General features: G+C 35.0%; 1 protein-coding gene across 1 annotated transcript; it reads left to right on the top strand.

The window, feature by feature from the left end:
• The first annotated feature begins 1,435 nt into the window (after window positions 1-1,435).
• On the top strand, window positions 1,436-22,266 carry LOC144957691 (ankyrin repeat and MYND domain-containing protein 2-like). Its single transcript, XM_078889053.1, has 12 exons — window positions 1,436-1,525; window positions 5,087-5,151; window positions 6,230-6,368; window positions 8,695-8,793; window positions 9,794-9,868; window positions 10,998-11,083; window positions 12,252-12,463; window positions 14,482-14,617; window positions 16,713-16,844; window positions 18,283-18,355; window positions 19,176-19,334; window positions 20,917-22,266. The coding sequence occupies exons 1-12, from the start codon at window positions 1,453-1,455 to the stop codon at window positions 21,036-21,038; spliced, it is 1,371 nt and encodes a 456-aa protein (XP_078745179.1). The 5' UTR covers window positions 1,436-1,452; the 3' UTR covers window positions 21,039-22,266.
• Window positions 22,267-23,270: the final 1,004 nt, after the last annotated feature.

The raw sequence follows: 23,270 nt of genomic DNA, 5'->3' as shown, positions 1-23,270 counted from the left end.
AACAAAACATATTACAGTGAGACAAGTGTGAAGGAAACGTGATACGAATTCAATTTAACAACAACAAAATATGAAAATAATATTGCTACATTATGACGTAAAAAGATAAAACTTTAAGCGAGATTTGAACGTTGTCAACGAATCCGAGCATCTCACATGTAATGGGAGAGAGTTCCAAAAATGGGGGGCCGAAAATTGAAAAGATTTTTCACCTATTTTACGCAATGGCTTATGTTTGACAAGGATTGATTAGTCATTGCTTGACCTCAAGTTTCTATTGGGGACATATATGTTTAGAAGGTCTTTGATATAGGAGGGACTGTTCATGCTCAGGGATTTGTAGACAACAGTACAAATCTTATAGGCAACTCTTTTTTCCACAGGAAGCCAATGTAACTCACGGAGAAGAAGAGTTGCTGACGGGTATTTTTTGTTATTGCGTACAATTTCTATGTACATAGATTGTATGGTGTTATTCACGTGGCGTGTCATGGAAAGATCTTTATCAATGATGACGCCAAGGTTTTTTGCTTTATTTGAAAATTCTATTGTGCTATTTCCAAGAGTAATAGGTGATTTATTTGCCTGTTTAAGGATGCTCGGCCTTTAAGGATAAAGACGTTGACCTTGAACTTGAACTTGTGAAGACCATTGACATTAAATCGTCCCCACAGTCAGGATTCACCTAAATATAATTTGAATGTTTCTATTGCCTTGCCCTTTTACATTCATTGCTCAGCTTTTAATGACTAAACGATGGGATATAACACCAAAATTACTTTAGTTTTTTGGATGAACAGTTAGTTATATCCCCCGAGATTGTTTCTTAACACCCTCCACTATTTGTTTCTCTTCCTCGATTCTACCCCCGCCTCTCTCTCTCTCTCTCTCTCTCTCTCTCTCTATATATATATATATATATATATATATATATATATATATATATATATATATATATATATATATATATATATAATTTCATTGTTTTATAAAACTCTGCTAACGCGAATTATAAACTTGCAGATTAAATTATCAGTATCAGCCACAATGATAAAGTGGATTACCCTTTTTTATAACAAGTTTTTCTTCTACTTTTGAGTAACTAGATAGATCTAGATGGTTTCTTGAGTTTCTTGGTATTTATGCTCACATTTCTTCCTAAAGTTAAATATTGATAAGTATAATGTAGTGACATTGATATTTCAAATTAGATACATCCGTTTTCGTCTTGCAGAAACTTACTGTCTCTGTTTTCACTCTCTATGTCATGTTTAGCACATTGAATGGGAGAATGTGTTACAAATAGTCATAATGTAGCGTAACCGTAACGTTAGCGATTGGTATTTGTTATTTCCATGGCAACTGTCTGGAAACTTCTTGCTCCCTGACGTGACAGCGAGCCGGTAAGGTCGATAACTCTATTCAATTTATTACAAAGTGTGTAAACTAAACATGGCGTCCTCCAACAAGAAAGAATATGAATGCACCCCAGACGAAAAGAAGGTTTTTGATCTCATTGAGAAAGGTTTGTATTGTTAAAGAAGATATCAATTACTTAAATGTCAGATTTTGTCTATCAAACAGTCACAATTTGATTTTTACATACATTAAGCCTCATGTTCCACACTTCTCATACATAATTCGTCTTCTGCTATGAAAATGATGAGAAAGGAAGCGGCACGAATATGAATGGGAACAGACCGATGTTTGTTCTACGCAATTGATTAAAATTATAAGTTGTTTAAGCATATATTCCCATTCAATTTCGTATACATTACTTTTAGTAACATTAAAGAGTTTACTTAAGATGCGTTTTATTATAAACTTCTCTTTAGTTTTGAGTAAAGAACAAGACAATTTTCCATTTTGAATGGAAATGAAATTGATTTCTGTGTCTGTATGGTTGGCGCTGAAGAAACCAATGGTCTGGTTGTATTTCAGCGGCGTCCTCATTGGGGGCGGGCCCATGTCAGTCGGGCCTTGAAATCGTTTAAGTGTGGTGCCATGATGACCAGTTCATCCAGCACATTCCACTCCAAGATAGTTCTAATGAGGAAAGAATTTCTGTAGTTTTGTGTTCTTGTCTGTGGGATTTTGAAGCAGTTCGAATTGTTTGTGGCGTATCTGTCAATGGGGTTTTCGGTTATGTGGTTGGCGAAAGTGAGTGCTCGGATTTTTCTTTTGTTTGGTCGTGGCGTGAAAAAGGAGTCTGCCTTTTTTTGATGGTATTTGATCTGTTATTATCTTGAACATGAATGACAGACGGGTTTCTTTTCTCTTTGTTGGAGGCTGATGAGATTTCTTTCTTCAAACATTTTTGTCATGCATCCTGAGGTTCTGCTCTTATAGTTCCCAGTTATGAACCGGGCGCCTTGTCTCTGGACTCTCTCAAGTTTTTGAATATATCCTCTTTCAGGTAGGGGCCCCAGGCAACTGCTCCGTATTCCAATTGTGATCTCACAAGTGCGAGGTAGGAGTTTTGTTTGCATGACGTTGGGGCGTGGCTAAGATTTCGGCGGAGAAACGCGAGGGTGCAGCTTGCCTTTTGGGTTATTTGTTAATGTGTTTCCCCCATTTCAAGTCCTTTGAGAAGGTGATGCCAAGGTATGGGTGATCGTCGACTTGTTTCAAGACGGTGTTGTTTAACTTGTAGGTCTCATTGTACTTTTTAGCTGTGCTGAGGATGTAGCATTTGTTTGCGTTAAATTTCATTCCCCAATCATGAGCCCACTGTTCGAGACTATTCAAGTCCTCTTGTAGCAATTTTTTATCATTTGCAGATTTTATTGGTCGGTATATTATTAGACCGTCATCGGCGAATAACCTAATCTGAGATTTTACTCGTAGAGGTAAGGTCATTGATGAAACAAAAAATAGTATGGGTCCTAGCACCATTCCCTGTGGTACTCCTGGTATGACTGGACATTCATCCGATGACGTGCCGTCTAGGACTACTTTCATGGTACGTTTTGTGAGGAAATTACAAAGCCATGTGTGTAAAGAGCCACGAATTCCGTAATTATTTCATTGTCCATTGTACCGATACTGATACTGATACGGCGGCGAGGTCCTAGCGACTAGAGACAACGGTCAGATTATTTTAAAAGTTGTAAAGTTAAAACTACGGTATTTTTCTGATTATTCCTTTTTATATTCCTTTGAAACCAAATTTATTTGAAGTGCATACATTTCTGAAATGAAATTTAGATTGATAATTTAACGGAACAGACGCTAGAGTCTAGAGTTAAACTTGGATTTTCTCACATTAAATTCAAGATAATAGATAAGTCCATGAGCACACAATTAGAATTCAAACTAAATCCAATTGTAAATATGACAACAATCCCAAGTTGTGATTAAAAGCAAATTAAAAAAAAAAATCCAGTCGTCATGAAGCAAGTAATCTTATACCTGTCGAATCCATCATGACTCTCTCTCTCTCTCTCTCTCTCTCTCTCTCTCTCTCTCTCTTAGTCTCTCTCTCTCCCCCCCCCCCCCTCTCTCTCCCACACTCTCTCTCTCTTTCCCCCTCTCTCTCTCTTCCCTCTCTCTCTCTCTCTCTCTCTCTCTCTCTCTCTCTCTCTCTCTCTCTCTCTCTCTCTCTGATCCCCAACTGTCACCAACAACTCTCCTTTCTCTTGTTTTACAATTTGATAAAAACAGCTAAGGTGGTAATTCAGTCTCTGTGTAGTGTAAACAAAGCAAGAATATGGCATGGCATTCACAGCTAGCTGTATACCAACAATGCCCATATTTCTCGATTCAGGAACATGGGCTTAGAAAATTGGTTCCTTACATAGGCTGACCTAAAAGGAGATGGGACACTTTAGAAACAAAACATTAGACATACATATGAAACTTTTAATATTATTTTGTAAATGCAGTCGACTCCGCTTTATCGCACACCTTCGGGAGTTCGACTTAGTGTGTCAATTAAATGGAGTGTGCGATTAAGCGGAGAAGCTAATAATAGCATCTAAGCCCCAGCTTTCCTGTGTAATTCATGTAGGACCTTGCCTTCTCGATTGTCTACGGGCTAGGACCGTCATATTCAAGACAAAGCCTCATTAGAATGTTTGTTTCTTAATTTTTATTTAATTTTTGTTCTTTTTTTTTGTATTTTTTTTTCTTTCTTTTTCTTCTTGTTTTTTTTTTCTTGTCTTTCACATGTTTTACCGACAACAAAATGTGACATTATTGTTTATATAAGAACGATAATCATGAAGCGTTGATTGCTTTCTATTCTGTGTAAACTGTTTATAAACCCTTGTCTCCAGTCCCGCCAATGCAGATGATCTGTCAAGCATTCTTCTTAGATTTAGCAATGTTTTTCCAACATGTCAAGTATTTCAGTGTTTGTCACATTCCGTTGAATCATCCTCATCTTCATTATCTAGGCATTGTCTTTTGTGTAGCTGAACGGAGCTCAGTAGCTCCTGAGATGTCAGTTCGTCGCTGATGGGTACATTGTTGCCCATTGTAAAGAATTGATCGAATGCTTTGGCCAAAAAATTTCGTGGAACGGAAACCACATCATTGATTTCATATGGCTGTTGCTTGACATCGCAATCAAGGTGTAGCGTTTAAGCGAACATGGTGTTCGATTAAGCAGAGCGATGATATAGAACAAATTCCGTTTTTTGGTAATGTGTAGCGTATAAGCGGAGTGTGCGATTAAGCGGAGTGGACTGTATTATAAATAACTTAGGCAAAATTGTTTCTCTCGATCGGGAGTTCCTTAAAGTATTTGGAAGGTAAAACTCCAAATTCCAAATATGTGCCCTCTCGTCTCAAAACGGTATTAAGTCGGGATGATTAAGATGCTGAAAATGGAATTTGTAGCCAGAAATATCATACTTAGTTGAGTTTATATGCTTTTTAGAGGATAAGAAATATCTTATTTTAGTGTGCTAAATATCAATGTTTCATATTTTTGACCAGTTTAACTATAATTTGACATTTTAGCATCTGGTACATCCTGACATAATATACTGTTTTGAGACGAGGGGTCACATATAAAGGGTCCTATATCACTAGACCATGAGTCAACCAACTGATGTATGATTCATTGTTTTTGCTTTTCCAGGCTCGACGGAAGCTATCAAAGCACACATCAAGGCAAACCATGTCAAGATTGATTGCTTGGATCCCGTAAGTATTCTGATGTCTTTATATGCTATTCCCAAGTAGAATCTTCTCTGGACATTGTTAAGAGTTAGAGAAGTACCAACTAAATGCCAAAAATGAATTACATTATATAGTCACCATATTATATCAGTTTGTTGTTCCACTGTACTTTTTAAGACTTTTAATATTCTTTGCCAATTTTTATTTAATTTCTTTACATTTTATACTTCTTTTATATATATATATATATATATATATATATATATATATATATATATATATATATATATATATATATATATATATTACTGACTTGTATTATGATACAGAATTATAATTTCCATTAAAGGATGAATAAAGTATATCTTATCTTATCTTATCTTATCCTATATTTGTATTTATTTGTATGCTTTCTATGAATGCTTTATGATTTTATTGATTTATCTCCAGATTATACATGCTCTTTTTTTTTTTTTTCTTTGCAATGATATTATTTGATTGAAGCTGTTTTCTTAAAAATGATTATTGCTTTTTTTTTTTTTTTTTTTTTTTAATTGGTTCCTACTACCAGATCTGCCAACCTTTTTAAATTTATAGAGGAAATTTCAAATGGTTTTTATTTCATCATCATTATAATCATCATCATCATCACAAGTATCATTTTTTAAATAATACATCTTCAGTCATATCCCAAATCTCCCTCAAAATTTTCCCCAAATTAGTCTCAGAAAAAGAAAACGTGGAGAGAATAGAAGAAGACGATGGGGGATGGAAACCCTTAGGAAGAATGACTCCACTATAACAAAGAAAGTATTGGACTGGAGCCCTCAGGGCAGAAGATCAAGGGGAAGGACTCGGGAAACATGGAGAAGAATTAAAGAAGCTGTTATAAAGAGAAGTGATAAGACATGGAACGAGATAAAAAAGTTAGCTCAGGATAGAGAGGACGGAAACTGTTTGTCTGTGGCCTATACCCTGACCCAGGGTGAAAAAGGCAATGATGATGAGTCTCTGAGAGTTCACATGTCTGGAATATATATTAATATTATCTAAATGATGATTTAATATTGTCATCAAATCCTCTTTTCTTTTGTCTTTATAGAAAGGGATGACACCTTTACAGCTGGCAGCATTCCGAGGCAACAGGGAATTGGTGGAATTTTTCCTGGCAAATGGAGCAGATGTCAACTCCAACTTCCATGAAAACTCCTATTCAACACTCATGTTTGCCGCTCTCTCTGGTCAGTTTAACCTTTAGTAGCGACAAACCTGGAATTTATTTTTAAAAATTATTTCTCTCATTATTAATCTAAATATAATCATAGACTGTTTTCACTTGTTTAAAAGAGATGAAAATTAGGGGATTTTTATAATTTTATCCATGAATTATGGTAATAATGATATTATTAATAATAATAATAATAATAATAATAATAATAATAATAATAATAATAATAATAATATTAATAATCTGCCTTTTGCGGCATGATATCATAAGAAATCATCGCCAAGGCATTCTATGAAGGAATATAGATAACTCATTAAATAAGATGTCTGATGTCAACAGGAATCACCCATATTGTCCAAGTGAGCAAATTGGGGGTTAATAATCTTGCTCAAGGAAAAAAATGAAAGTGCCTGAAGTGGGGCTCGAACCCGGGTCATCCAGGTCACAGTGCAATGCCTTAACCACTCGGCCACTTCGCCCCCAATAATAATCATAATAATAATAATAATAATGCACATTTGTTTTAAGCGCAACTATATTATTCAGGCTCTGAGCACATTACAATGACACAAAAGTGATAAATAAGTTAATGTATACTACTGCATGGACTTATAAATTTGATTTCATCCAGACACAGTACGATTGCTTACACAAACACTTAAACCCACACATGCACACACACAAACACACATACGCACACACACATACAGGTGAATGAGGACATGAACACATTGATCTGTTTTCCAGATTAAACGACAAAGCGTTTGAACTAGAGCATTAAAAGTGATAATTCTCACAATAAGCGTAAAATTTATGCATTTTGTTTTTTTTATACGAATATTTTTTTTTTTTTTAATTTGAGTTAAAAGAAAAATATCCTTATCTTATCTGTGGTAAGACTGAATATATTGCCTTACTCAGAGACAAACATTTTTTGTTTGTCAAAAAGTATTGATAAATTACAATGACTCCCCCTCCCCCATCCCTCCTTTTATTTATTTTTTTGGGTCAATTTTCCGTGAATTCCCGTATATATATATACGGAATTCAGTATATTATAAACCCTCAGTATATTTTCCAATCCCCTGCTAAACGATAAAAAAGTAATTAAGTACCGTCAACCGGGGTTACTTCGGCCACTTAGTGGAATAAAAGAGGTTGCTTTTTAAAAAGTTAAATTCATGAGTGCTTATTAGATCTTGTGGGTTCTAATTATTTAAAAGATAAAAGCTACATGTAATTTATCTTTTAAAATAAGCAATCTTGTTTTCAGTAAGTGGCCTAAGTTACCCCAGGTGGCCTAAGTAGCCCCAGTTGACGGTACAAAAACTCTTTTTACTGGAGTTCAGCAATCAGAAGAGGGTTGGTCAATGTGTTTGCGTAAAAGTTCCGTAAATTTTTGTCTCCTGAATAGGATTCAATAGTCGTACCGTCACTTCCTTCCTAATGACGTATGGTAACTTAGTAACACTGGCTCTAAACTATCGGAACAATGGCGGACGCCGTATGAAATATTTCTCCGGCGAGCTTAAAAGCGTACCCAGAGGAAAAAAACCCCATCAATTTGATCATGTTTTGACTTTTACACATTCTGATCACAAGGCATATGAAAAGGGAATGAAAAGTTCTCGCCAGCATGAAGAATAAAAAGTAAAGATTTTCTTTGTTTAGAACCAAGATGGCCGCCGTTGCCGGGCGCGTGACATCAGACTACTGAATCCAATTGGCAACCCTGTGTTAAAATTGTCAGAACAGTGTCATTGTCAGCATAACAAGAAATGAAGGGAGTAGGAAAGTGCCAGAAGACAACGGAGAATAAAAACGTTGCGCCGGCGATGGGGGTTGTGGATAGATAGCTCATATGTTTGAGTCACAATCTCCCCGGCCAGGCGGAGTTGTCGTACCAGTAAGGTCACAGATTCGAGCCCCCATCGTCGCTGCGACGGTTTTATTCTTCATTCGTCTTCGGACACTTTCCTACTCACTTCATTTCTTGTTATTACCAACATAATTGCCTGCTCCACTCACTTTTATGAATTAAAAATATTTTCAGCATAGCAGCTGAAACCTGCCATTTATATAGATTTACTCATGTATTTTAGGTTTATACCGAATTTTTAAACTTCAAATTTGAATTTTTCTCCAAAAATATACAGATTTTTTAATTTATAGAACTGCCTGGGGTAGGTTGGAATAGCATTTCATCCTTATTATTGCTGTCATGAAGAAAACAAAATATTTGCCATCAGGATGGATCAAAATTGAATCCTGCCTTTAAAGGCTTAACTTAATAGCTTTACAGTGGCCTTATATATTTTGAATTATTTTCTCGTCCTTAGGAAATGCTGAGGTGACTCGGATGGTATTGAATGCTGGTGCCAACATCACTCACATCAACTCAGTCAACAGAACTGCTGCACAGATGGCTGCCTTTGTTGGTAATGATTTATTGAATGAAAAAAAGAGTATTATAGTTTAACTCTCTCCTTACTGATGATTTTCAATATTTTCCCAACTCAAAATGGCAGGCTGACCCAGCAGAAAAATTTATTTATTAAACTCAAACAAGCTCTCTACAAAACATCTTTATGTTCTTATTAATTAAACAAAGATCATTCTTGAAAGTTTGTGATGTACAAAATAAATCTGAATAAGAAAAAATGTATATTGTGTCGTAACAAATGTGACGATTTTGCTGTAGGTGGTAAGGAAAGGGTTAAATAGCAAAAAGAAAAAAAAAAGATGATTATTAACATAGAATGTTTCAGGTTACAAGCTCTTCATAAGCCAACAACAAAAACAATTAAACGTAAAATTCAGATAAACCTTTACATGAAATACTACTTTTCTTTGATATTTTTTAAACCCATTGCTTGACAAATCCATCTCAGGAAGTTTAATCCCAACAACCAAGGACAGGGAGATAACTCTTCATTTATTTTTGGACCAAATTGATAAAATTGTAACCTTGCTGATAGCTGTAAAAATCGGATACGGTAAAAAGTTACTTTCACTTCCATTCTTCTCATACTTTCGGAAATTCGCATTAAAAAAAAAAAATATAGTAATGAATTTTCCCGACCAAAAAGAGCTTCAAAAGCACTAGAGATAGAGAATCACGTTCTGCCATGATCAGGTTAGGAAATCAGGGGCCGCATTCGGGTGTTCTGTCAAGCAATGGCTTCTTCTTCTTCTTCTTCTTCTTCTTCTTCTTCTTCTTCTTCTTCTTCTTCTTCTTCTTCTTCTTCTTCTTCTTCTTCTTCTTCTTCTTCTTCTTCTTCTTCTTCTTCTTCTTCTTCTTCTTCTTCTTCTTCTTTATTATTATCATTGCATCTTCTTCATCATTATCATCATCATCATCATCATCATCATTATAATCATCATCAACATCTTCATCATCATAGTCTCTTCATCAACACATCATTTCATTCTCACCAGGTCAGCACCAGTGCGTCAGTGTCATCAACAATTTCTTTCCCAGAGATGAGATTGACTACTACACCAAACCACAAGGTATGTAGATCATTGTTGCATAAACTATACGTTTATAACAATTGTTTCTTAGCCTATAAGTTTATAAAAATTGTTTCTTAAAATATAAGTGTATAAAAATTGTTTCTTAAAATATAAGTTTATAAAAATTGTTTCTTAAAATATATGTTTATAAAAATTGTTTCTTAACCTAAAAGTTTATAAAAATTGTTTCTTTACCTATAAGTTTATAAAAAATGTTTTTTTAACCTTTTAGTTTATAAAAATTGTTTTTTAACCTTTTAGTTTATAAAGATTGTTTCTTCACCCATAAGTTTATAAAGATTGTTTCTTAACCCATAAGTTTATAATGATTGTTTCTTCACCCATAAGTTTATAAAGCTTGTTTCTTAACCCATAAGTTTATAAAGATTGTTTCTTAACCTATAAGTTTATAAAGATTGTTTCTTAACCTATAAGTTTATAAAGATTGTTTCTTAACCTATAAGTTGATAAAAATACAATAGGACTCCCCGTATTCAAATCAAGGCAGACTTGATATTATTATCTGCATATCTCAAAAAGACAATAAGACTGGAATGACATGTATGTATTGGTGAGGCTAGTGGTATGACACTCGCTTTCGGATCAAAAGGTCCTGAGTTCGAGCCTCGCATAGTTGAGTCCTTGGAAAAGGCTCTTTATTCACATTCTCTCACCGTACTCAGGTGTAAAATGAGTACCTGGCCGTTAACAGCGTTATCTCTGTCGGACAAAAAAAATGTATTCTCTAACAGGCGTCATGTTTCGTTCTACATGTTACATGTTGCTGTTGGTCAGGGACCCCTTGTAAAGCGCTTTGAGCACATTAATTGATATTACGCTATATAAAAGCTCAACCTTTTTTTTCTCTTTTTTTTTTATCAGTGAGCAAAATGTGATCACGGCCGCTTGTTCAAAGAAAAAAAAAAAAGAGATATGGACAGTGTAGTCAGAACCTGTGTCCTCATGGTATAAGTGTCTTATAAATTTATTTTTTAAAAATGTAAAAATATAATATCGACTAACAGGCATCATGTTTCTTCCTACTTGATAGCCCTTTTAAGTGCGTTTAGTGGGTATTGCGTGATATTATAAATGCTCACATTAATTTTTTTTTTTTTTTTTACAGGTTTGGAAACAGAGGCAAAACTGCCAGCATCTGTGGCACCAGCTTTATGTGCCCTCATCAACTTTACAAACCTACATCCCGTCAAGGTAAATGATGGGTGGAATGATGTGAAAGGGGGGGGGGGGGCATTAGTTCATCTGTGCTGTGTCTTCTATCCCTCTTTATCACAATTCCATATAATAATAATAATAATAATAATAATAATAAAAATAATGATAATGCACATTTGTAAAGCACAGCTTATCTCACTATATTATGCATGCCCTAGGTGCATATGGCTTTGTGTCCTTGTTCTCAGGATTAAGAAAATTTAGTTTTGCCAAGGGGTATATTTGGTTTGGAGGGAGACGGTCAGTTAAAAGTTCTCTTTGCTGGAAGATATTTTCCCTTGTAATTTCTTTGCTTTCGAGGTATGCTTTGGACTTTGGTGCTTCATGTTGACACCAGACGTCTTGTTTGATGGATTATCTATATATCTTATGTGCGACTATGTGATCTAGTGGTCTGACACTCGCTTTCGGATCTGAAGGTCCTGGGTTTGAGCATTGCTCGGTATATAGTTGAGTCCTTTCAAACGACTCTTTACTCACATTCTCACATCGTACTCATGTGTAAAACGAATACCTGTCTGTTAACAGCGTTGTCTCTGTCGGAAAAATAATTGTATTATCGCATAACAGGCATCATGCCTCGTTCTACATATTACGTGTTGCCATTGGTCAGGCTTTGAGCATGTTTAGTGGCTATTGCGCTTTATTAAAGCTCAAGTTTCTTCATGGAATGCCTAGGCGATGTTACCTCATGATGCTGTGGTGAAAGGCGTAAAGAGAAGGAATTCATATATATATATATATATATATATATATATATATATATATATATATATTATATATATTATATATATATTTTTTTTTTTTTTTACAAGGGGTCCAAGCCAACAGCAATACTTAACATATAGGACGAGACATAACACCTACTGGACAAAAGAACATTTTGTTTTGCTTTTCAGACAGAGACAATGCCATTATCGAATTTGGTACTCATTTAACACCTGAGTACGTGGAGAGAATGTGAGTAAAGAGCCTTTTCCATGGACTCAACTATGCGCTGCTCAGAACGAGACTCAAACCCAGGACCGTCCAATCTGAAGTGTCATACCACTAGACCACATAGCCTCAAAGGGGCACCCTGACATCCAACCTCCATTTTTTATTAAGATTTGATTACGACAGATTGTTGTTTGTGGATTTCCAGATTTCGTATTACCTGCGAGAGCACCCTGAAATGGTGAAGGAGTCCAAGAAAGTGTGCCTTGTTCTATCTCGTCTGACGGAGAAGAACATGAAGTCAAGGGAGATAAATGATGTGATGGCAATCAAGTGTCATTTTATCGGCACCGTCATCAAATTGGCTACAGAGGCAATGGAGAAGGACAAAGACCGTTCCATACAGCCTTGGATTAAAAGGTGTGAATGAATTGTGGGATTGGGCTTTCTGTGTTGGACTAGAGATGTCAGCCACCCCTTCCCCCCTTCTTCTATTTCTTCTTCTTCTTTTTTTTTTTTTTTCTTCTTCTTCTTCTTCTTCTTCTTCTTCTTCTTCTTCTCACAAATAATTTATACAGTGTAACAAATATATCAACATCCGTATAAATGAAGCTTTTATTAATGATGCCATTTGTCTTTGTGGCCTTGTTAAAGATATGTTGTATATGAACATCAAAGCTCAAATTGTGATCACCCCACTTCTGTATCTCTTACATCGTATCAGAAGTTATTAAAAATTCATTACTATCTTCATTGATGCAATACATAAGTATTTCATTATTATTATTATTATTATTATTATTATTTATATATTATTATTATTATTATTATTATTATTATTATTATTATTATTATTATTATTATTATTATTATTATTATTATTATTATTATTATTATTTATTATTATTAAAGTATTATTTATTATTATTATTATTATTATTATTATTATATTATATATTATTATTATTATATTATTATTATTATTATTATTATTATTATTATTATTATTATTATTATTATTATTATTATTATTATTATTAATATTATTACAATAGTATTATTTTATTATTATTGTTATTATTATTACAGGCCTGTAAATCTTCCAACTATGGTGGGATTTTCGACAGTACGATTTTGCTCTATAAGTGCTAATATTTTTTTTAAAAATTAATAGTAAAAATAAAATTCGTAACGTCAAAGAACAGAACCAATAAAAAATAAAATAAAAGACTTTTATTTCATTCCTCGAAAAAATCAGATTTTATTCTGTTTCAAATGCAGACTTAAAAAAACAAAAAACTTTTTATTTTTCGCATCAAAGACAAAACAAAACTAGGCCGTCTATCAGTTAGGTATAATATTATCATGCCACCTACAGGCTCCGCTCAACGTGTATGTATTCACTGCCTGGCTACTGTGCCACAGCCAGCGAGAGAGGGTCGCGAAGTTCGCGTGAGTCGTCGAACACACACCTTGTCAGTAAATAACGCACGCACGCGTGAGTCGTCGAACACACACCATGTCAGTAAATAACGCACGCACAGAAGTGTGTCGGAGCTTCTTGGACCGGACCGGAGGGTTTCTCTCTATTTTGCTACTGACACACATGCACTTTTCCGTGTCTTATTTCTTTTTCCCTATGATTTTTTGTTTCAGTCTGTAATTGAGACGGAAAAAAAATAAAAATAATGCGAAATAATTATTTTCTTCGAAATATATATTCTTCTTCGAAACCTCTCACACGACCGCACCACCTCCTCTTATTCTTCTTCTTCTTCTTCTTCTTCTTCTTCTTCTTCTTCTTCTTCTTCTTCTTCTTCTTCTTCTTCTTCTTCTTCTTCTTCTTCTTCTTCTTCTTCTTCTTCTTCTTTTTCTTTCTTCTTCTCTTCTTCCTTCTTCTTCTTTTATAAGAATTAATCCAAATAAAAGAAAGAATCAACGTAAACATTTAACACAAACAGGAGCAAAGATACGCAGCTTCCCGTGTCAAGCACTAGATACACATCCCTCAAAAGGGTAGGAATTGTTCTCTTCCTTTCATTTTACAACTAACTCAGACCTGGGCCCTCAAATAATTGGGATTTTTTTTTGGTACCATAAAATAAGGACCTCATTATAAATAAGTAGGGGAAAGTGACATGATTTGACTAGTCAATTGACGTGTCATATCTGTGTTGTGTCCATATTTTTGTCCTGTTGTGTCTATTTTCGCATGTTCAAAAAGTTCCGACAATTTTTTCACCGACCATTTACAGTCCTGTTACTATTACTAACCTTTTATATTTTTACAATTTTGTATTGCCATTAAATCATTTCAAGGAATTTTATAGACACAATGATAAATTTAAATAAATTTGTTTTTATATATTTGAAAAGCAAATTGTCATTGATTTAGAATAAGATCTTTTTTTAAAATTTTGCTCGATACTCATTTACAGTTTGATGAAAGGTCGTGAGTCGGATGGATTTTTTGAGTTCCAAGAACGATTGATTCGCCAGTCCCTCAAAGATTTTCCATACGTCAACTCTGCACTATTACAACAGTTGGTTAGACAGATTGCACCAGTCAAAATTGTAAGTTTGTATTAGACATTTGTCTTGTAACCCTTTCACTCACACAATTTCATCCACTAGTCCCATTGAGTCAGGCCCTCCCAGGCAACCGCAGTCAAAATGCCACCTTATTTCCAAAATAAATTTATTAAAAATTTGTTTAAAGAAATAAACCCATAAAAATATACATTTTCTTAAAGAGGAATATATTCTATGCATTATTTGCATGGTTAGAAGTATAATTGATGATATTGAAGAGCTCACATGAGTTGTGATTTCAAAAGATTTTTAAAAAGTAAAAAAAGAATACCTTGACCACCCTCCACCACTGATCAAAACATCACTAGCACCACCATCATTCACTGAAACTCAAAGTCCACTTTCATCATCACTATTACTATTGTCAGTCTCCCACTCCTCTTCATCAACACAATTTCATAGAACTTTCACTCCCATCACCTCCACTTTTTACTTGTTCTTCAACTCAAACTCATCACTAGCTTTCAAACGTTGTAGCTTGAACACAAGAATGATGAATTCAACATCAAAACAAACTGAAACTGAAAGTAGAATCTTTCCCCTGTTAGGCTACGATCATTCATAACTCCATACAAAAGAGTTCCTCTGTGTAGATACGTTCATTGTCAAGTACTCTTGATCGCCAGAATACCGGCGACATTTACGCAATGGAATATCCTCCTCACCTCAATCCTCTCCGGGCCTGCTGGCACTTGAGGCGATGCAAAGGATCTCCACCTGGTCCTGTCAGCAGCTATTTTTAGGGCTATCTCGACGGACAGACCTCTCTTTTTTAGGTCCCTCTCTACGGATACGTCTCCAAGACTCCTTGGGGCTGCCTCGCTTCCTCAAAACGCTCAAGACATTACTTTTAAAAATCTTTATTTTAGTGCTGGAATATAATCCCGTTACTCTCCAAATTTGCTCGAGGGAAGCGAATGCCTGGTTTGCCTTTCTGATTCTGGTTTTGATCTCTGCATTGCAGTCACCATTGGTTGTCAGTTTACTGCCCGAGTACATAAATTCTTGAATATCTTCTAGAGGATTTCCATCAATAAGCACTGGATCTTTGTTTAATGTGTTGATTCTCATGACTAGAGTCTTCTTGCTGTTTACTTTGAGTCCAATTGAGCTTGCAGAATGGACTATAATAGGCATTAATAAGTCGATGCACGAGCCAGTTGGTGCATGTGGCAGGTCTTCAGTGGTGCCGACCTTTTATAAAAAATGTGTATTCTAACACAATTTTTTATATTGTACGTATTTTTGTTGAGGATTGTATGTATTATTATATTTCTATTATTTAAGAATTTTCAGCAGTCAAATAATCTTTTAGTGTACTTACACCCTTAATTTTGTTTCTTGATCCGAAGTTCATATAGGGAGTTCAATATGATATTATCTTGCTGGGTCAGATCAAATTTTATTTGTGGATCATGGAAGTTGATACTATTTATATATTCTATAAAGAGTACATTTATTCATTTATTTAAATATCTATCATAGTTTTGTCTAATTGCCCATCGGATTTAGCTTTAATCATATTTTTTAAGTCACTTTTTCAACATCTTTTTCATTTTGGCTCTCCATTGTACACATTTTCATGGGTTATTGTTGGCAGCACTGGATGTATGTGGTTTGTTTTTTTTGTGCTTGTGGCTGGTTTGAAGATGTCAAATACTTATCAAAATGATGTCAAAAATGACTCACAAAATTGGCGAGCATGCATTTGAATATTCGGCACCCTTTATCTGGAACTCCCTTCCAAGATATATCAGAGACAGTAACGGTGCACAATTCTTTAAAAAAACATCTTATAACTTGTCTTTTTAATATGTAGCATGCACTGTAGAATTATATTGCTTTGTTTCATATTCAATGTTTGAGTGGTTGTATGTTTGAGTGAAAGTAGCCACGTTACTGTTAAGTGCTTTGAGCTTGTTGATATACAGGGAAAGGCTCTGTATAAAAACCATACTTTATTATTATTATTATTATTATTATTATTATTATTATTATTATTATTATTATTATTATTATTATTATTATTATTATTATTATTATATTATTACTTGAATATTGTCTCTATCCAATTCAGGGTGGAGATCCTACAGCCATGTCTCTGATCACCTCCATCGTCACAGGGCAGCAGTTTTCCTTTGACGCTGATGAAAGTTGTGACACCTGCGGTGACCCCAAAGCTCAGAACAAATGCTCCAAGTGTAAAATGGTGAGTGTGCTTGCTTGGTGTGTGAAAATGTGTGCAATATAATCTTTCTTTCTTTTGCTTATCGTATAGTATAGTATCGCTTAACCCTCTCCTTACCACCTATTGAAAAATCGTCACATTTGTTATGATGCAACCTTCACTTTTCTCATCCAGATTTCTTTTCTTTTTGCCATAAGCTTTAAAAACTTTACATTTTGTAATAGAGCTCATATTGTCGAACAATATCATGGATAGAATGTGCTTGTTGCTTTTCTGTGTGAGTTAGAAATGTCTGTTTTTGTGTTGGGTGAGTGTGAAGTTTTGGGGAAAATTCTGAAAATGGCTGGAAAGGAGAGAGTTAAGAGCTAATAGGTTCTTGCTTACTTACTCCTCTTTGGTGTTTAAGGTCGACAGTAAGGAACACTAGTGACTTCTGCCTTATGCTAGCTTACAGGCCTTATCCTAGGTCCAACTGAGGGATGTCACCTCTCTCTTTCCACCGATCTTCTCCAAGTTTCCAGTGGTCTTCCTTTATTGTGTTTGCCCTGCTAATAGGTTCTAAAAAACCTTTAAATGCTCTGTAAAACTTTCATGCATAGATACAAGTTATCAAAATTGTATAAAACAACATTCATTGTTAATTTGATAGTATTGAGTATTAAATATCTACTACACAAATAAGTGTCCTAGTCAATATCTGTAGTATAATTATCTCTTACATTCAATTGACGTGTCCAACTTTGTACATTCTATATACAAAATGCAAATAATATCCAAAGTCATGTTACATTATTCATGGAAATCAAATATTATGTTGGCAAGTTCTTTATCAATGGCATTCTTTAAAAAAATAATTGAATACGAATTTTTTGTCTCAAACTTTAGATTGTTCCAAATTGCCAGTTATTTGAATTAGGGTATTTTCCTTAATAGACGAATTACATCTTTCTACAAATATCTTAACTCTTTCAGTGCCATGGGCCGCACTGTGTGGCCAGAGCAGAATCTGTTCTATTGGCCAATGGCCGTACAGTGCGGCCAGTCTTGAAAGACAAAAACAATAATGTAATCCAATCCCACTTTCTACAAAAGTACTATAAATTGAACCAATGGTATCATTTCTTTCATCAGAACATTCCATTGGCCCTAGGAGGGTATTTTAATCAAGATTTTGCACTGAATTTGAATGTCACTTTGTCTTAGCTTGTCATTCTCGTTCTGCCTCAATCAGGAGTCAATCCTTTTGTGACGGAAATGCGAATATAGCCTCGGCACTGAAAGAGTCAACTTAGACCAGCTAGCATTCTATCAAAACAATTTTTAAAAAAAAAATGGTACATAGATTTTTTTTTTTTAAATTTGAATTGCTCGTGTCTGTCACTTGTGACCCATCGTACACCCCAATGCCTGCCCCCTAATTTTGCCACTTTGATATTATTTGTACTGTTTGTCTCCCCAGGTACGTTACTGTAATCAAGATTGTCAACGCCTCCACTGGTCCACTCATAAGAAATTCTGTGCTCAGTTGGCGGGTAAGCTGGATGGGGTCATGTGACCTCCCATGGAGGTCATTTGCTGTGTTTTCTAGGTCATGTGACCTCCCATGGTGGGCTGGAGGTCACCTGCTGTGTTTTCTAGGTCATGTGACCTCCCATGGTGGGCTGGAGGTCACTTGCTGTTTTCTATCTTCTTATATCTGTTTGCCAAGTTACTTTACTTTCTGTATGTCTTGGAATAGGATTGCTTGGTTTTGTCCTGGCCCTTGCCAGAGTCCTGATCTGAGAGGGAAACAGTCAAGTGTTTAGTATTAGTTTTGGGGGATGATTTATTTTTTCCTTGTAAATCATCTCTCGGTTATGTATTGTTGGCTAGGTTTTCTGTTTTGGATATATTCTGTAAATATTTTAGTGTATTCTTTGTAGTGGGATCTTGTGCTGGTGTCTGGATGAGAATTTTAGGTGATCTTAAACTAAGTACATTTAATGTACGCTTGGAATCTACATTTGTTCCCTTTTTGAACCAATTCCCCTTTGTCTAACTTTTTCTTATGTCCTTTTTTATTGTAATTCTAGAATCTTTCCAATATCCCCTTTTCCTTTTTATTGGCGCTGAAATGACTAATGACCTAAATGTGTTGCGAGTGCTGTAAAAACCTTAAAAACAAACAAATGACTAATGACCTAAATGTTTTGCGAGTGCTGTAAAACCCTTAAAAACAAACAAACAAACATTAGATTAAAATTTTTTACAGACTTGATCATGGAGTTAATTTCCTCGAAGTAAAAAATGTCCACACCAGATTTTGATCTTGAACTAAATTCTTAATTATTATTTTTTTTTCTCTCCTTCCAGAGGAGTTCAAGGTGATAGAGAAGAGGAAGGAGGAAGAGAAGAAAAGGCAAGAGGAAGAGGAAGCTGAGCGGCGAAAGTTGGCAGCCGAGGAGGAGGAGGCTCGGAAGGCGAAGGAGTTAGCTGAGCAAGCGGCAGCAACAGAATCATCAAATACATCTGGTAAAGAGAAGGGAAGGCAAGAGTGATTGGGGGAGGGAGGAGGGGGTGGGGGTTGAGCAAGGGAGAGTTAGCTTAGCAGGAGTAACTGATACATCAAATACACTTGGTAAAGAGAAGAGATGGCAAGAGTGATGGGGGGAGGGAGGAGGGGGGGTCGGGGTTGAGCAAGGGAGAGTTAGCTAAGCAGGAGTAACTGATACATCAAATACACCTGGTAAAGAGAAGCGATGGCAAAAAGGGGGGGTGTTGTAGTTTAGCAAGAGATGATTGATTCGTCAAGTACAATTACTAAAGAGAGGCAGAGACAAGAGGAGGAGAGGGGTGGGGGAGGGAGAGTTAGCCAAGCAGGCAGTGACTGATGCTACATCAACTACGTCTGGTATTGGTGGTGGATTGGACAAGGAAAGGAATAAATACATAAATAAATTATTTACACCCTTCCACCGCATAGAGAATAAATTTATATAATATTATACCGATTTTTTAAAGTGCCAAATTTCCATTTTTTTCCCACTTGATTTGATTTTTTTTACCATAATTTTTTTTTTTTAGGAAAAGTGATGTAAATATCAATTTACTCATAAATCACTACATCTACTTCCATAGTCCTGGATTCATAGATAAAAAGATTAATCTCTAAATCCCAGCAAGAAACGTATGGTTTGAAGTATGATATTTTTGCATTCTTGTAAAACCAAAGTTGAACATGACTCACAAAATTAGCAAGCAATCTTTTGAATATTCAGCTCCCCTTATTTGGAACTCCCTTTCAAGACATATACAGGAAGTATTGATAAAACAAACTTCTTTAATTAAGAAATATTTAAAAACCTCTCTTATGTATGTGTAATATTGCAACATACAAATACACACACATATTGCATTCTAAATTAAATTGAGCTTTTATATAGCGCAATGTCCACTAAACGTGCTCAAAGCGCTTTTCAAGGGGTCCCTGGCCAACAGCAACATTTAACATGTAGGACGGTCATGACTAACAGGCGATATTACAATTTTTTCAGACAGAGACAACACTGTTAACGGCCAGGTTCTCATTATACACCTGAGTATGGTGAGAGAATGTGAGTAAAGAGCCTTCTCCAAGGACTCAACTGTGCGCCAAGCGAGGCTCGACCAGGACATTTCAATCTGAAAGCGAGTGTCACACTACTAGATCACATAGCCGCTGAATTATACTATACTATATGCTACAGACACAATAATGATAAGTGCTTTATGCCCTCAACTAATTTTGTCCGGCGCACAATTGTAACATTGCTAGATTATCTTACTGGATTGTGTGTTATGTGTTTGAATGTTTAAATATTAGATAGGGTGCTTTCTAAAAAACGATGTATTAGTATTATTGTTATTTTTTTTGTGATTATTTACATATGTGGGGGTTGAAGCCACGCATTTTTTTTTTTTTTTTTTTTTTATTTCTTGAAATTCAGATTTCAAAACAAAAATTATTTTTTTCCTATTGCCAGTGACAGTTCTGTAAACCTCTGATTAAACAGAATATAGGATGACACACATTGATTGTTTTTTTTATCTCCCTTTTTATTTTTTTCATTTTCAGAACCGTCTGTGGACGTGAAAGGTGACCATGCTACAACTCAATCTACAGACAAAAATGAGACAAAAGAAGATGTGACGAGTGAAAAGGAGGACGCTGAGGGGCTCAAAGCAGTGGAAAGTTGATGACGGTTATTTGATGTGCTATGCCATTTCTAAATAAATTTATTGAACATCTTGCTCTCTCACAGGAAAGATAGAAAGTAAAAACAGTAAAGGTAGACCAAGAAAAACTAACATTTTTAAAATTAGTTTGAACAGCTGGGTGACAAAGAAAGAGAAGAGTAATGTTAGTTTTCTGAGGTTATCTGATCAGAGAGATGAATGGCGTACCATGATCACCGATGTCTGACACAGACTTGGTACTTGAAGAAGAAGAAGAAGATGCCATTTCTGTTTCTTGTTTTCATCTGTGGCCAACGTTGTCAATCAGATTTTATGTTGTGAGAACCAGACGAAAAAATCGATGGAAGTGAAAAGTGAAAAAAAAATTCTAATTAGAGTTAGAGGTAGGAAATTAGAGTGCTTTGAAGTTGAAGAAACAAAACTCAAGCCATTTATTTCAACTCAGTTTTTATAGATTAAGATTATGAAATTCAAAATGATCATCAGACACATTCTGACTGTGTCAGTCTTGTCTTATGTTGAAAAGACCTTAAAAATATTAATAAATAAAAAGTGATAAAGATCAGAATTCAGAAAGTTTTTCAGAGGTTTTAAAGAATTAATGTCGTATTTTAGAATTGTCTTCCATTCTTGTTACCTTGTTAGAATAGGGTGATGAGAAGACGTTTAGGTCATAATTATCTTCATGTTGTTTCGATTGTTGTTGTTGTTGTTGTTTTGTTGTCGTCAACATTATCATCAAACATCATCATAATCATCATCTTCATCATCATTATTCCCATGCTTACATTAATTACTTAATGATCCCCATTATTTTTCATTGTCGTTTCAATATATCATGATTTAGACTGGAGATGAATTTCAATGCCAGTTATTTTTCCATGTAAAAAAAAAACAAATCCAAAAGAATACATGTTGTAATGATGTTTTGTTACATGTGTATACGCAAATGTCAAATGTCGCATAGTAAAAGTAAGTTAAAATGTGTTTGTAACTTTATTTTTGACAGTGAGGTTTTGTTACATGTGTATAAACAAATGTTGCATAGTGAAAGTAAGTTAAGGTTGTTTTTGTATTTCTAGTTTTGACGGTGCGGTTTAAATGGGATAGACGACGTCTGACTTGAAAGTGAGTGGTGCTAATAGAGCTATTTTGATGTGTTCGTTATACAATTTCAAATGTAAAGCAACTTCAATAAATTAATTCAAATTTATACAAGAATACTGAATACTAAGTGTCGTTTGTTTATGTCATAAAATATTTGCCACCCAATGACTCAGAACATTATCATCTCAGAATGAACTGGGTGGGGTTCCTGACCTCCCACAGTGGGCAGAGAGGTACATATTGTGTCTTCTATCCCTCTATATCTGTTTTCCAACATGCTTTCTGTCTTTGTCTTGGAATTAGATTACTTAGTTTTGTCCTGACCCTGACAGGAGTCCTTGACTGGGAGGAAAACAGTTGAATGTATAGTTATAGTTTTGGGAGGATATTTTTTTCCTTGTAAATCATCTCTCTGTTATGAACTGTATTATGTTTTATTTACATATTATAATATATGATTTGTAAACATTTGAGTGTTTTCGTCTTAGTGGGGACCTATGCTTGTGTCTGGATGAGACTTTTAGGTGATATCAAATTAAGTACTTTGATTGTGTGCTCTTGTTTTACTAGTTTTATTTCGTGCATATATGACACTTGGGGGGGGGGGGGGGGGGGGGAGGTGGCTGAGTGGTTTAGGCATTGCACTGTGACCCCCAATTTGCTCACTTGGAAAACATCAAACATCTTGTTTGACGAATTATCTATATTCCTTCGTGGAATGCCTTGACGACATCTTATGATGTTGTGGCGGAAGGGCATAATTTTCTTTTTTTTATATGACACTTGGTTTGTGCTCTAGAAGTCCTGGGTGTGGGTCCAGTTCTTGGTGGCGCAAAAAAAAGAAAAAAAGCAAAGCGATTTTTACTCATATTTCCTGATCGACACCAATGTAGCAATGACTATGAAAAATGTTTTTTTCTATTTTTGAGGAAAAATTTTGTCTAAAATCAAAGCCCTATCTCCACTGAGTAAAAATGTTTTTGAATTTTAAAAATCCATTCATAAATAAACAAGTTATGCAGTTTCATAAGTGTCATTTATTTGGATGACCCGCAAAGAGGAAAAAAACGCGAAAATATGGGACGCTTTTTCGGCTTTTTTTTTCGACCTTTGGTTGTATCTTGC

Source organism: Berghia stephanieae, chromosome 12, assembly GCF_034508935.2.
Source record: "Berghia stephanieae isolate SIO BIC M18660-M18661 chromosome 12, UCSD_Bste_1.3, whole genome shotgun sequence".
Lineage (NCBI taxonomy): Eukaryota > Metazoa > Mollusca > Gastropoda > Nudibranchia > Aeolidiidae > Berghia > Berghia stephanieae.
The sequence above is the reverse complement of the archived record's forward strand: the minus strand, read 5'-3'. Positions and strand labels throughout refer to the sequence as shown.

Coding starts and splice junctions, on each gene's coding strand:
- LOC144957691 (XM_078889053.1), top strand. CDS start 1,453: ATGGCGTCCTCCAACAAGAAAGAATATGAATGCACCCCAGACGAAAAG. Junction 1,526..5,086: donor TTTTGATCTCATTGAGAAAG/GTTTGTATTGTT, acceptor TTGCTTTTCCAG/GCTCGACGGAAGCTATCAAA. Junction 5,152..6,229: donor AGATTGATTGCTTGGATCCC/GTAAGTATTCTG, acceptor TTGTCTTTATAG/AAAGGGATGACACCTTTACA.